At 36.2% G+C, this 13198-nt stretch overlaps 1 protein-coding gene across 3 annotated transcripts in view; it reads left to right on the top strand.

Annotated features, from left to right (window-relative positions):
• Positions 1-7927, top strand: part of LOC128030474 (adhesion G protein-coupled receptor B1-like) — a 109645-nt gene extending 101718 nt beyond the window's left edge. For all 3 annotated transcript variants that reach the window (XM_052618141.1, XM_052618142.1, XM_052618143.1), the window contains 4 exons: positions 495-1156; positions 2788-2823; positions 2922-3080; positions 6304-7927. In XM_052618141.1, coding sequence (XP_052474101.1) covers positions 495-1156; positions 2788-2823; positions 2922-3080; positions 6304-6498 — 1052 coding nt within the window. In that variant the 3' untranslated portion in view covers positions 6499-7927. The remainder of the gene's footprint in view (positions 1-494; positions 1157-2787; positions 2824-2921; positions 3081-6303) is intronic.
• The last annotated feature ends 5271 nt before the right edge of the window (positions 7928-13198 follow it).

Raw genomic sequence — 13198 nt, forward strand, 5'->3', positions numbered from 1 at the left:
TTAATCAAAAGTAGGGCTAAAACATTTATAAAATTCAAATTGCCATATAGACAAACATCGGTAATTATTAAACAGGAATCTGAAATATAGAATCTGTTTCTGAGAACCATATTTTTCATGTGAAATGCAGAATTTCAAAAAAGAATTAAATAATATAATATAATATAATATATATATATATATATATATATATATATATATATATATATATATATATATATTTTTTTTTTTTTTTTTTTTTTTTTAATTATTATTATTATTATTTTTTTTTTAAGGCCCTATGTAATCAATGCATTTACTTTGTTACATTATTTTCCATTTTAGACCATATATCGTGTTATGCTTATGATTCAGCAAAGTTTTATTTATATCACGTCATAATTTTGAACTGATAAAATAGTTGAAAAATTTAACACTGCTTTATCAAATCAGTATGTATTTTCTCTGCTGTGATCTCTTTTTACTTACTAAGGCTTTTTCGCTCTGATTCGCAGGCACCCTAAAGCGTTCCTCCAAACAAGGTGACGAGAAGGTAGCTTCACAGCAGATCACAGTACAGAAAGGCTCCAACTTCAACACCCTTCCGGCCAGCATGGCAAAGGTCCACCTGCAAAACGTTGCTGACTACGCCAGCCACACTCTCACCATGCGTCGCGACAAAGGCGGCATTGCCGGGGTCAGTACAGAGCTACCCGGAGCCAAATCAATTTACATCTGTGATGGCGAACTCTTCAAACAACTGGATGGAACCCCAGGAGACGGCATCGGTCCAGAAGGAGGAGGAGGAGGAGAAGGAGGGTCGGGCCAGGGTTACGTGCTCTTGCCCAACAACAACAACACCCTTAGGCCCACAAAGGGCAACAAGGAGGACCAAGCCGCAAAGTACAACATCAGCATCGAACAGTTACCCCAGACCAGGCTCATCCACCTTGCCAACCCTGCTGGCACCAATCCTGTGCCAGGCTTCGGGTTAAAGAGCCTGCCCACCGACCGAGTCAGCATTTCCTGCTCAGAGAGGGACTCCCCGGTGCAGACAGTGCAGAACATCTCCGGCGAGACCCAGATGACAAACACATGTGAGCAAGGGGACTCTGGGAACTCCGGCATGATGTCTAAGAGTGAGACCATCTCAACACTCTCGATGAGCTCTTTGGAGGTAAGAAACAATGATAACCGTGAGATAAAACAATGCAACCCTCTATGCTGCAAGTAAACCACTCTTTTATGTGACAAAATTTTGTGCTAGGCAACTAAACGATGTCTTAAAATATAAATAATGTTTTATTTTTCTCTAACCATTAATTCAAATTTTATTTTATTTTTTCACTTACCAAGGTTTTAATTAGAGAACCAAAAACGATGACTATAAAGATACTAATTATATAACTATACGTTTCTAACATATCATTAGAAACTAATGATAACTATATCAGTGTCCAAAGCAACACACGATAACATTGTAACAGTGTCCAGCAGTTTTGCTGTTTGCTGCTTTAAATGCTCGAGCTCTTTAAAAGCAGGATCGATTCTTATCATTATGATAATTATCGATTATATTTAGAATGATTTTAAAAACAATATATTGTCTGTTATCATTATACTTATCATCTTTGAGGTGATGGACCTTAAGAATAAGTTTAGCACAGTTATATTTTTACTTGCGTCCATGAACATTCTGAGCGTTTGAGAGTTTTTCCTCTTGCCATCTTTATAGTGCACTGTTTTTTATTTATATCATATAAATGGATGCGCAGCACATTCTGACGGACCATGAACTCCAGTGCGTACAGTAGGTGTTCGACCCTTGGTCATTTTGCTGAGAGATGCATTTTTATTGTTAGAAGCATTAAATGACCAAAAATGATTTACACAGCCTAAATTAATCATAACCCCAGTGATCTAAATTAGCTTTCTAAATTACTATTTATTAACATTTATTGGCTAACAGCGCAATTGTGTGTGCGTCTTACAACTCTTTTACAACAACTGACTTACAACAACTTTTTTTCTTAGCCATGATTATTTCTAATAACTGATGGACACTTTGGTTTCTGGTCCAAAAAAAGTGCTGTAAACCAATATGCTACAAGTCTGTGAATTCACATGAATGTTTGTCATATCTGCCACAAGTGAAAAAGTATGTTTGTGGAGAGGGTCTGAGTAGAGGACTGTCATTACGTGGCTCAGAATTACATTTCAACTGACATCAGCCAATGCACATGCACTCGCTTTCAATAAAAACTGCATCGAAACACTTAAAGGAATGAAAAATCTGCCGTTTCAGAAAGGAAGAAGTTAAAGAAGGCTACATGAATTATGCCTCTTTGCATTTTCAATTATCCCTCTTAGAAAAGAAAGTCTCTGCAAAGGTCAGATTTTGCTCATGCTTTTAAAGGGAGCAGATGACAAGTGTGGATTCCTCCTCACCTCAGGCCAAACATGCTCCCAGAATGCATTGCAGGCACACAGCTGCATCCATGCACAGCGCAGGCAGAATGTCAAACTGCCTTCAGACGCTCTCCTGCAGGCTAAAGAAAGGCCATTCGGTCACAAGCTGTTTACAAGCGAGCTCATGCCAGGAGCTCGGCAGAAACATTAATTAATTATTAAGGATTTATTAGAATTTATTAAATTTTATTAATTTATTATCTTGACATTGTTACTAATCACAACTATAACAATAACATTGTTAACCCCCCAAACACCCCCCCACCCCACACACACACATGAGACAAGATGACTCTGAAAGGACACACAATATCATCCTTTTCTTATTTGCCCTTTTAGAGACGAAAATCACGCTATGCAGAGCTGGATTTTGAGGTCAGTGTAATGTAAATCTTTCCACAAATGACAGCGGTCTTGTGTGGTGCAGTTTCATCCATCTCTGCAGAGGTTTAAATGCAGGTTTTGTCTTGCAGAAGATTATGCATACACGGAAGCGCCACCAGGACATGTTCCAAGACTTAAACAGGAAACTGCAGCATGCAGAGAAGGACAGGGATTCACCCCCAGTGGATGGGAAGACTGGGAAGAGATGGAGTGTGTCATCAGGAGGCAGCGATAAAACCAATCTTAGTGTACGGATTTACATTAATCATTCACTCCCCCTCCTTTTCTATTTGCCATTAAAATATTAAGTATTTCATACCAAAATCAAAAGAAAACATACAGTACCAGTCAAAAGTGTGGATCATTATATATATATATATATATATATATATATATATTTTTTTTTTTTTTTTTTTTTTTTTTAAGGAGAAGATCTATAATCACCAAATTTGCATTTATTTGATAAGTACAGTTAAAACAACAATATTATAACATTTTAAATAAGCTATTTCTATTTAAATACATTTTGAGAATACAGTTGATTACTGTGATGGCAAAGCGGAATTTTCAGCCGGCATTACTCCAGTGTTCAGTGTCTCATGATCCTTCAGAAATCATTATAATAAAACATTAAAACGTTTAAAATTATTCCCAGACTTTTTACCAGTAGTGTCAATGATGCTTTACTTTGAGAAAATGGAGCATGCAGGTTTTGTGAAATTACTTTTCTGACGATTAAAACATGTATATTAATATATTATAATAAAACAAAATATAACAATAAATGAAAGTGTACTATTATTAATAATAATAATAGTAATAATAATAATAATAATAATAATAATAATAATAACTCTTTTTAATGCAGGACAAACAACATTTAATTAAATTCAGTTCAGTTTGTCCCATAATAATCTATTAATCTACAGTATATTCGATTTTTTTAAATTGAATCAGTTTTATATCTTGGCATTGTTACTAATTGCAAGACACAACTTAATTTTTGTTTTAGGTTTTGTATTTTCAAAATCAAAATATGACTTTATACTGACACTAGTGACATGAAAGTAATTATTTGTTTATTGCTTTTATAATAGTTGCTGTAATAGTAACAAAAATAGCTTCAGTGATAGTAATGTCTGGCCTCATGTTCAGTGCTCTGACATGTAACTCAGTGACCCCAGTTCAAATTCCAGCTCGTGGTCTTTTCCCCATCCCGATCGATTCTCTCCCACCGCTCTTTCCTGTCCTCTCTCCAGCTGCTCCAGGATGCGTCCTTGCCAGGATTTTTATATTGCCTAAAATATCCAGATTTTGGCTGTTTGTGCTGTGCAGATCGATCATTGTATGACATTCATAAGAGCTATAGAGAGCAGAGCAGACGGCTCCTTATGCATTAAAATCACTCTCTTGGTACTTTGGTGTCATACAATGATTGGTGCGCAGCGACGCTTAAAGCTGAATGAACGAACAAACACCTAACATGTATTTGCATTGCTTGAATCTTTCTCTGTAGATCTCAACTTCTCACACGCCATGATTGGTTGATTATGTAACATACCTGCATGTTATTGGTCAAACTACTTTGGATGTTTTAGGCAATATAGAAATCCTGGCAAGGACGCGTCCAGGGAAATAGGCTCAAGTGGTCACCCTAGCATAAAGGCACAAATGCCAAAAAAAAGGAGACTCTTGGGCATCTTCAGCAGGATTCTTAATTGAGAACTTTCTGTGTGTTGCTGCAGTCATCAGAAGTCTGACTAAGGCTAAGTGATACATTGCATTTTATAGGCATTCAGTTGGCAGTCCTTAAAGGTGTTTACTTTAGAAGGGAACACTTAAAGTCGACCTGAAATGGAAGTAGCGATTGTTTTTTTTTCTCTACTGTGACATCTATCCGAGAGAAACGGCGTCTGAAATGAGAGGGCGGGACTTGATTTTGTCCTTTGGGAATTAATTTGATCATTTGAATTTAGTCTGAATGCCAGTTTGCAGTTAGTTGTGGGGGGATTTCTCTCCAATGGATTCACCACCAACACTAAAATATTACATTTATTGAGGAAGACGATGACGAGGACAATCATTGGCACAAAACATAACAGCGAAAATATAACAGCAAAGAGAGAGATACTGACTGAATGACTGAGCGTGTCCTCCATCAGGTTAAAATCATATTTAAAAAAAAACAAATAGTTTGCAATGTCCTTAGAGTAATGTTGTGGTAATATTCTAATATCTGTTCAATTTTTAAGGGTAGTGTAGTCCTCCATGGCATGTGTCAGATTTAGCACTGGTCAGTGCATTGATTTCTATAAAGCCTCCGTTTTTTCCCCTGTTGTTTATCCCAGCGTTTACAACCCTCACATCACTAGCTCCGCCCTTGCGCCATAGTTCATGACCGGAAGAAAAGATGAGTAATTTAGAGGGGAAGGGCAGGTTAACGTTTTTGATTAAAGATTAGGAGGGCACATAAATAAAAAATATAAAAAAAGAATGAAGTGCACGGATAAGTTATTTATAATAAACACTACAGTAATAATTTAAACAAAACATCCAAAAACAATACAAGAAATCAACCCCTGACTGTGAGCTTCAGCAAACGTATTCCCCAAAGATAACAGTGCCCAAATGGTTTAAGCAGTGCCTGGCCTCAAGAACTATATACATGTAAACATTCACATGTAGTTAACTCCCAGGAGGAAGATCAGAGACTGGCAGAAGAAACTATTTTGAATTTAATCAGTAAACAGATGCTTTCATGTTCACTTTGAATGCCCAATACAATGCCGATCACCTTAGTTTGTCATGATTTATTTTATGTCATGATATTCGGTTGTTAAGTGATGACGTAAGAAGCGCTGTTTCCGGGTCCAAGCCTCAACTCGCTTCACTTGAGAATACGACCTCAGCAGCCGTTTATGAGCACTGTTTATTCATATTAATCATTTAAGCTAAACGCTTTCAAACTTACGGTATACACTACAGTCTCCGTGCTCACAGCGTCCCAAACACAAATCATTTTTATATATTTTTTTTATATTTATATTTTCATTGTCTGGCTATCTGGGACTTCGGTAAGGTTAAGATTATAACTTTTTGCTAATATTCTATCATATTGTGAGTTTATATTAGCACCTTTTGTTGTTTTCTCATGGTAACTGATAGAGCGTTTGGACACGGAAGCGCTGCTACGTGACGTCAGACTTAACAAGCGAATAGGATCAGCAGATCTTATTGTTATTACTGTCATTATCATTATTATAAAAATATATATATATATATATATATATATATATATCTATATATATATATATATATATATATATATATATATATATATATATATAAATAATAATGATGGTCCTAACAATAATATTCATTTTCTTTATTCAAAATATTGTTCTATTTTATATGATGCTTCTTAACATTTTACAGAAATGTCACCCTAAATCATTCTTCTTGTTAATGCAGGACAAGCAGCAGACCCCCAGTAAGCGGGCATGGGAGGGCATCAGGAAGACCCACTCGCCACCATCATGGGTGCGTAAGGAGCTGGAGCCTCTCCAGGCCTCTCCTCTTGAGATGCAAGCGGTGGAGTGGGAGAAGGCCAGCGCCACCATCCCTCTGGTGGGCCAAGAGATCATGGACCTGCAGACGGAGGTCTGAGAGACCCCCAGAGCATTCAGAGAAGCAGAACAAACTCTACTCGCAGGGAAAAGGGACAAAGAAAGGGAATGAGATTGGAGTGAGAGTGCGGACAAACTAAATGAAAGAAAAAGAGTGCAAGCAACATGGCGGAGCAATTTTATTTTATTTTTTTAATCCTGGAATGGCCTTTTCCTTAATGTCAAAGCGAATCATAACACTTTCGAAAATCCAGGACTGAGCCTGTTGCTATGGCAATGAGCTGGCACTACCAAGAACGGCTGAACTGGGCAAGTTGAGTGCTGACCTGGGATGTTGCCATGGGAACATTGGGAGTGGCTGACTGAAGGGAAGGACTGGAATTCAGACTAAGGGCAGTTGAGCCTTAGTGAGTGGCCTTCAATATCTTACACCTCTGGATACACACACACACACACACACACACACATATTTGTGATCATGTCCCATGTATGGAAGAGTGAGAAGTAACACTACGACAGAAAGCTTTCAAACTGCCTGGTAGGAATCAGGTGAGCTACATGTCATTCAAAATCAAATTCTTGAATATTATTAGTCTTATTTTCATCGTTATTGATCAGTGTGACACATGCATACGCTTGGGACACTAGAGGCGATGTGATTGCCCAAAGCCATTTGACTGTTAATCTGTCTCAAACGCCCTTCTGAGCCAGTACAGCCCACAGCTTAGCCACTGTGCTGTCGTCATGCACCGCACCGGCATGAGGATCCTTCAAAAGTCAGTCAACAATGTGAGATTCAGCGTGGAAGGGGGTCGGCTGTTTCCATCAGAATCACTGGAGCTGAGAGACCTGAAACAAACTGCTGAGTTTTAGAATATGTGCAGAATCATGTTTGCAAGAGAAAACGGACATGAATATATATATATATATATATATATATATATATATATATATATATATATATAGAGTCTTATATATGAAACAGCAGAGGGGTGTTATTCTCTGGTTAGGTTGTGGTCGCATACAGAGAAAGCACAAGACACACTCCTCAGAGTCATGTTGTACAGCATTGTAATTATTTCCAGAAGTGTTCTACAAAATTAATTTTAGCCTATAAATATCTTTCTTACTGTGCTTGGGGAATATTGTTGTCCTTATTATAGATATCATTGCCATTCTGAGATCCCCCCTCCAAATCTCATTGGGTTACTGGACTATATCAGTGTTCTGTAACATCATGTAACAGTGTATTTTGGTATCACTGACTGCCACTGCAGATGATGCGTACTTCCCTGAGTTCTCCACCATCAACCCCTACTCCTCCTCCTTCCTCCTCCACATCCTCTCCCTGCTTTACCACTCTCCCTTTTTTAAGTTCACTGGGGTTTCTTTGTTATTGTACAGTTTTCAGAGCACAAAATGAATGTGTCATATTTCTAATAAAAAGTATATATATATATATATATATATATATATATATATATATATATTAAAGGGTAAGATGTCATATTTATGGCACTGTGAAATGGACGGATGAATGGATGGCTAAAAATAAACAAATTTTATGAAATTAAATGAAAATGGGAAATTTTTCCTTAAAATAAGGTAATGAAAGAGTTTAAGTACAAAATAAAATACTAAAGCAAAAACTGAAATAAAATGAAAGCTAAATAGAAACATTTAAACAAAAATGAATAGAAGGAAATAACAAACTTGACAAACTTCAACTGAAATTCAAACTAAGCTAACTGAAAAAAAATAATGAAAACTATTTTATATAATAATACTAAAATAACTTTTTTGCACAGAATTTAAATCCGATGAGCCCATAAATCCACTGATAAAGATTTAACCAGTCATAAATACTGGTGATAATAAATGTGCATCATTAGTCAATTAAAAGAATACATTAGGGTTGGAGTCATGGGAATGTGGGAGGGAAAATATGGGCATGCTTCAAATGGAGGACATTAATTTGATCTTACCACAGAGCAACCCTGAACCTAATTATGTCAGCATTAGTTACTCAACACTTTTTAATACATCACTGGTTGCAATAAACTAGAAAGATTATTATTATAGAACATATATCTGTATACATGTTAGTAGATCCACTGCTGCTATAATAACAAATAGTATTCATAAATTGTATATGAAAAAAATTGTAAATGAATAATTAAACAAAATAGAGTGACAAGAAGTAGAGACAATATTAAAACTGTTTATGAGTATTATTTGCAGTAGCAGCAGAGTGTAATAAGAAATAGCACATAAAAATATACTGTATCACATTTATGTTATAAACACTGGACAATTTTATTTCATTTAATTATTATTTGGAATTGAAGGTACAGCCTAAAATTGAATTTGTAAACATGCTCAATTATTTTTAAAAGGTCCATGTATACAGTATATATGATTTGTGTAAACAAAATTATATGACAAATACGAAGTACAAACATAAACACAGCTGATGGGGGAAATAACAGCAGAGGAATATCAAAGTAACAATTAAATAAACATAACCCCACTGGCTTTGTCTCATTACTGTGCATTAATTTTTCATAATGGGTTCACTAATGCATGAGGACATCTGTTTTCAAAGATTCCCATATACTGAAGCGCAGTACTCAGGACTAGTTCAGACTGTGGGCTGTTAGACCAATAAACAAGCCCATGGAGCCTGTGTAATGCAGCAGTTAAAGTACTGCTAAACACCTTTCAACCATTATGAGGTGTTTGCTAGGACCTCCGTAACCTGTGTGGCTAGAAAGTTTGGTGAGAAGTGCTACAAACCATCAGCTGACCGGAGAACATGATAGTCTAATTAAACACCCCGAGCTAATGCAGCTGGATGTTTATTTCATAGGGACATAAAAAAGCATGTTCTGCTGTGATAATTATGCATTGACCTGTGATTTGAGCAGAATCTTATGCAATGTTTTGATTCCACCATCTAATTAAATAAGCAGTAATAAGTTGCACTTTATGTAATGAAGCTGCAGGTTCTTGAGTTGGAAGTGACTGGTGGATACTTTGATTCGTTTCAGGTTGTTGTAAATGTCAGTCATGCGAGTTAATTTGGCAACTTGCATGACTGACATTTTTTCATATACATATGCCAACAGCATTAAAAACTCGATCACTTGCATTTATGAAAACTAAACTCATTGCTTTTGTGTATGTACCACACATCGCTAACTAAGAGATTTGCCATTATTTAAAAATACTGTGGTGGTGCTCCATATCGTATTTTCTGCAGCGTTGCATTATTTGGATAATTAACTTTTAGACTAATTTATTGTAAACAGTCCTGCAGTAAGACAAAAATATACATATATGTTATATAATTGTTTTAAATCTCAAATTCTGTAGGAAATATCAGTAAAATACATTACCTTATATGTGTAATCCAACAGTTGGCATTTACTGGTGGATACTTTGATTTTTGATACTGTGTGTGTGTGTGTGTGTGTGTGTGTGTGTGTGTGTGTGTGTTACTGTGTGTAAATGTGTGTAAATTACTTGGGAAGCTCTCACTGTTGTCCTTCTCATTAGTTTTCCTCTGATGCAGCTCCGTCAATAAATCTATGCAACTTTATATTGCACCTTTCATACAGTGCAATAACAGCACCAAAGGGGACTTGAAATAAACCAATAGCTAACAATATGTGTTTGTCTAATAATTAACATTTATAATTCCTTATTATTACCCTAAACTTTTGAAAAGTACTGTATAATGTGTAATATTAACTTTGATGTTGTAAAAAAGAATATATATATATATATATATATATTCATCCAGGACTGTGGAACCAAAAGTGACCATCATCATGCAATATTTCTAAAATAATGAAGGCAGTTAGCTGTATTAAATCATTGTAAGGTATGAATTGGTATTTGATTTGAACCTGATGAGCAGTTTCTATACAAATGCCCAACCCAAATCACGTTCTTTAATCCATTTGGATCAAAAACATTAAAAACTTCTAAATTAGATTATTTCACTGGCAAATGATACAATAACAGTCTCAAATGCACTATTTTCAAATGTTCTGTTTATATTCAACCTAACTGTTGATTTTTTTATGGAACATTTCCAATTTATCATATTTAAAGCCTGGGATTATGTCGGGATGACTTCTAAGAGAGACGCTTAGGAGCCTGTCAGTGGTCCAAAATAGCACCCTTGGGGTGTTCTGGTTCTCAGAGACCAGTTTAGTGAAATGAGCATATCAGCCTGATCTAATTGCATTATTTAAAATAGATTTTAATATTTTTAATAGGTCCAGTCTGAATGCATCAAAATTTACTTGCCAGCTTAATATTCATCTATTTATGCAGCTTTTCAGCAGTTTCTCCTGAAGTTGGTATTTTTATTAATCGACTGCCCTGAATAAAAGTATTAATATTAACTTATTTATTTCTCTTTTTAAAATCTTAACTATCCAAAAGCTTTGAATTGTGATGTATCAAAAAGAGTTATTTTAAATTGCAATAAAAATTTGTTCAACTGTTTCTCAATATTACTGTTTTTACTTTATTAATAATACTGTAATAGCTGCAGTCTTGGTTAGACTTCTTCCAAAACATTACTAATTCTTTATTATTCCAATCTTTTGACTGGTATTTTGAAACAACTTCACTCAGAAATTACTAGTAATTCTCACAAATACAAACAACAAATAATGGCAAGTAACACATTGAATTTGACATAAAGGGCCCTATTTTAACGACCTAAATGCAAAGTGTAAACTCAGGGCATGTCCAAATCCACTTGCTATTTTAACAACAGAAAAACGCCCCGGGCGCATGGTCTAAACACGTTGTCCCTATTCTGTTAATGAGTAAGGGGTGTTTTTTTGGGTGTAACATGCAATAAACCTATCAGAGTCTCATCTCCCATTACCTTTAAGAGCCAGTTGCGCTCGTACCATGCAGATTTGCAATTTTTTTGTGGAATTTGGCATGTGAAACGGAGCTTCTCGTGTGCGAGCAAATAGATAGCCTAATTCTGATACATGCAATGACTATCCATTATGACATGTAGGCACATATATAGGCGCATTGCGCCGGGTATATGATAGGGCCCAAAATGTGAAAGACTTAAATAGTATATTCTTGTAAAATGAGAGCTTTCAAAAGCAATTTTTAACAATTTCTTGCTCTGTCGCACTAAGCATTTTTGTCTGTGCTTACTGACTTCCCTTCAGCCGCCTGGTCCACTCCTGTGGTAAATCTGTCTCGAATCCATCTGCTGACAACCATGGACAGACCCTGATTTAAAGCCTGTCAGTCTCTCACTCAGACACTGAGGTCTGCCAGAGATGCCCGGCCACGGTCCATCCAAACTGATCTGTGTCTGCTTCAGTCAGTGATTAATGTTACCCTATTTTTAACACCTTCCTCAGAAAACACACACTCACTTTCATTCATGCACGCTTATTGATACACAGACTCGCATAAGTGAAGGATTGTATATTACAAAATTAGAACCACAATAACAAACAATTTTATAAAGTACTAAAGGTTTTTTTCTACAGGGAGCAAGTATAAACATAATAAACTATATGTTACTGCCTATCAAATTTAATTGATTAAAGGAACAGTTTACCCAAAAAATGAAAGTGTGCTGAAAATGTATTCATCCTCAGGCCATCCGAGATGTAGATGAGGTGGTTTCTTCATTGGAATAGATTTGGCAAAATTTTGCATCACATTGTTTGCTCACTAATGGATTATCTGCAGTGAATGGGTGCTGTCAGAATGAGAGTCCAAACAATTGATAAAACATAATAATTCACAAGTAATCCGCGTAACTCCAGTCTATCAATAAACATCTTGTGAAGTGAAAAGTGCTTGTAATAAACAAATCCATCATTAAGACATTAAGACATTTTTTACTTTAAACCAATGCTTCTATCCATAATATTGCTTTCTCCAGTGAAAAACTCATATTAGTAATGGCAGGTTCAGTGTCAAATTGGGGTTTGGGGGGCACAGGGGCTTAGTCCCCCTTCAATGATCTGAAGGACCCACCCCTGGAATGCGATTTGAAATGCGGATAGCAATCTAAACCAAACACAATTTCAACCGAGGGGTAACACTCAGATCTAATTTGTGCCACCTCAGATTAAATTTGACCCCGGAAACGCGTTGATTTTAACCATTCAATGCGGTCAACAATTCAGTTTTTTCAACCACATAAAAATGGTAGGAGAAACTGTGTGCCTGTATGTAGATCCCAGTGCTGTAGTATAGAGAAGAAGAGGGGTCCAAGAACTGATCCCTGCAGAACCCCAGTGACCAAGCTGATGTGCTTTAGATACTTCCCCTTCCCAGGCCACCCTGAAAAATCTACCTGTGAGATAGGATTCAAATCAGCGAAGTGGAATCACTGTGATGTCCAGTGATGAGAGGGTATACAGGAGGATCTGATGATTCACGGTGTCAAAAGCACCAGATAGATCCAGCAGAATGAAAACTGATGATTTGGAATCAGCTTTCGCAATCTGCAAAGCTTCAGTGACTGATAGTAATTGCAGTTTTAGTTAAATGGCAACTATGTAACGATACCTGGTTGAAAACAACTTGTTCAAGTGTTTTCGCTATGAATGGAAGAAAAGAGAGACATATCTGTAGCTATCTACATTTGAAGTATTTAATGTGCTGTAGGTTTTTTTGGGTTTACCCGAGCCTGCTTGAATGTGGTGGGCACTGCAATAGGGCTCAAACTTTTA

The sequence above is a fragment of the Carassius gibelio genome, chromosome A16 (genome assembly GCF_023724105.1).
Source record: "Carassius gibelio isolate Cgi1373 ecotype wild population from Czech Republic chromosome A16, carGib1.2-hapl.c, whole genome shotgun sequence".
NCBI lineage: Eukaryota > Metazoa > Chordata > Actinopteri > Cypriniformes > Cyprinidae > Carassius > Carassius gibelio.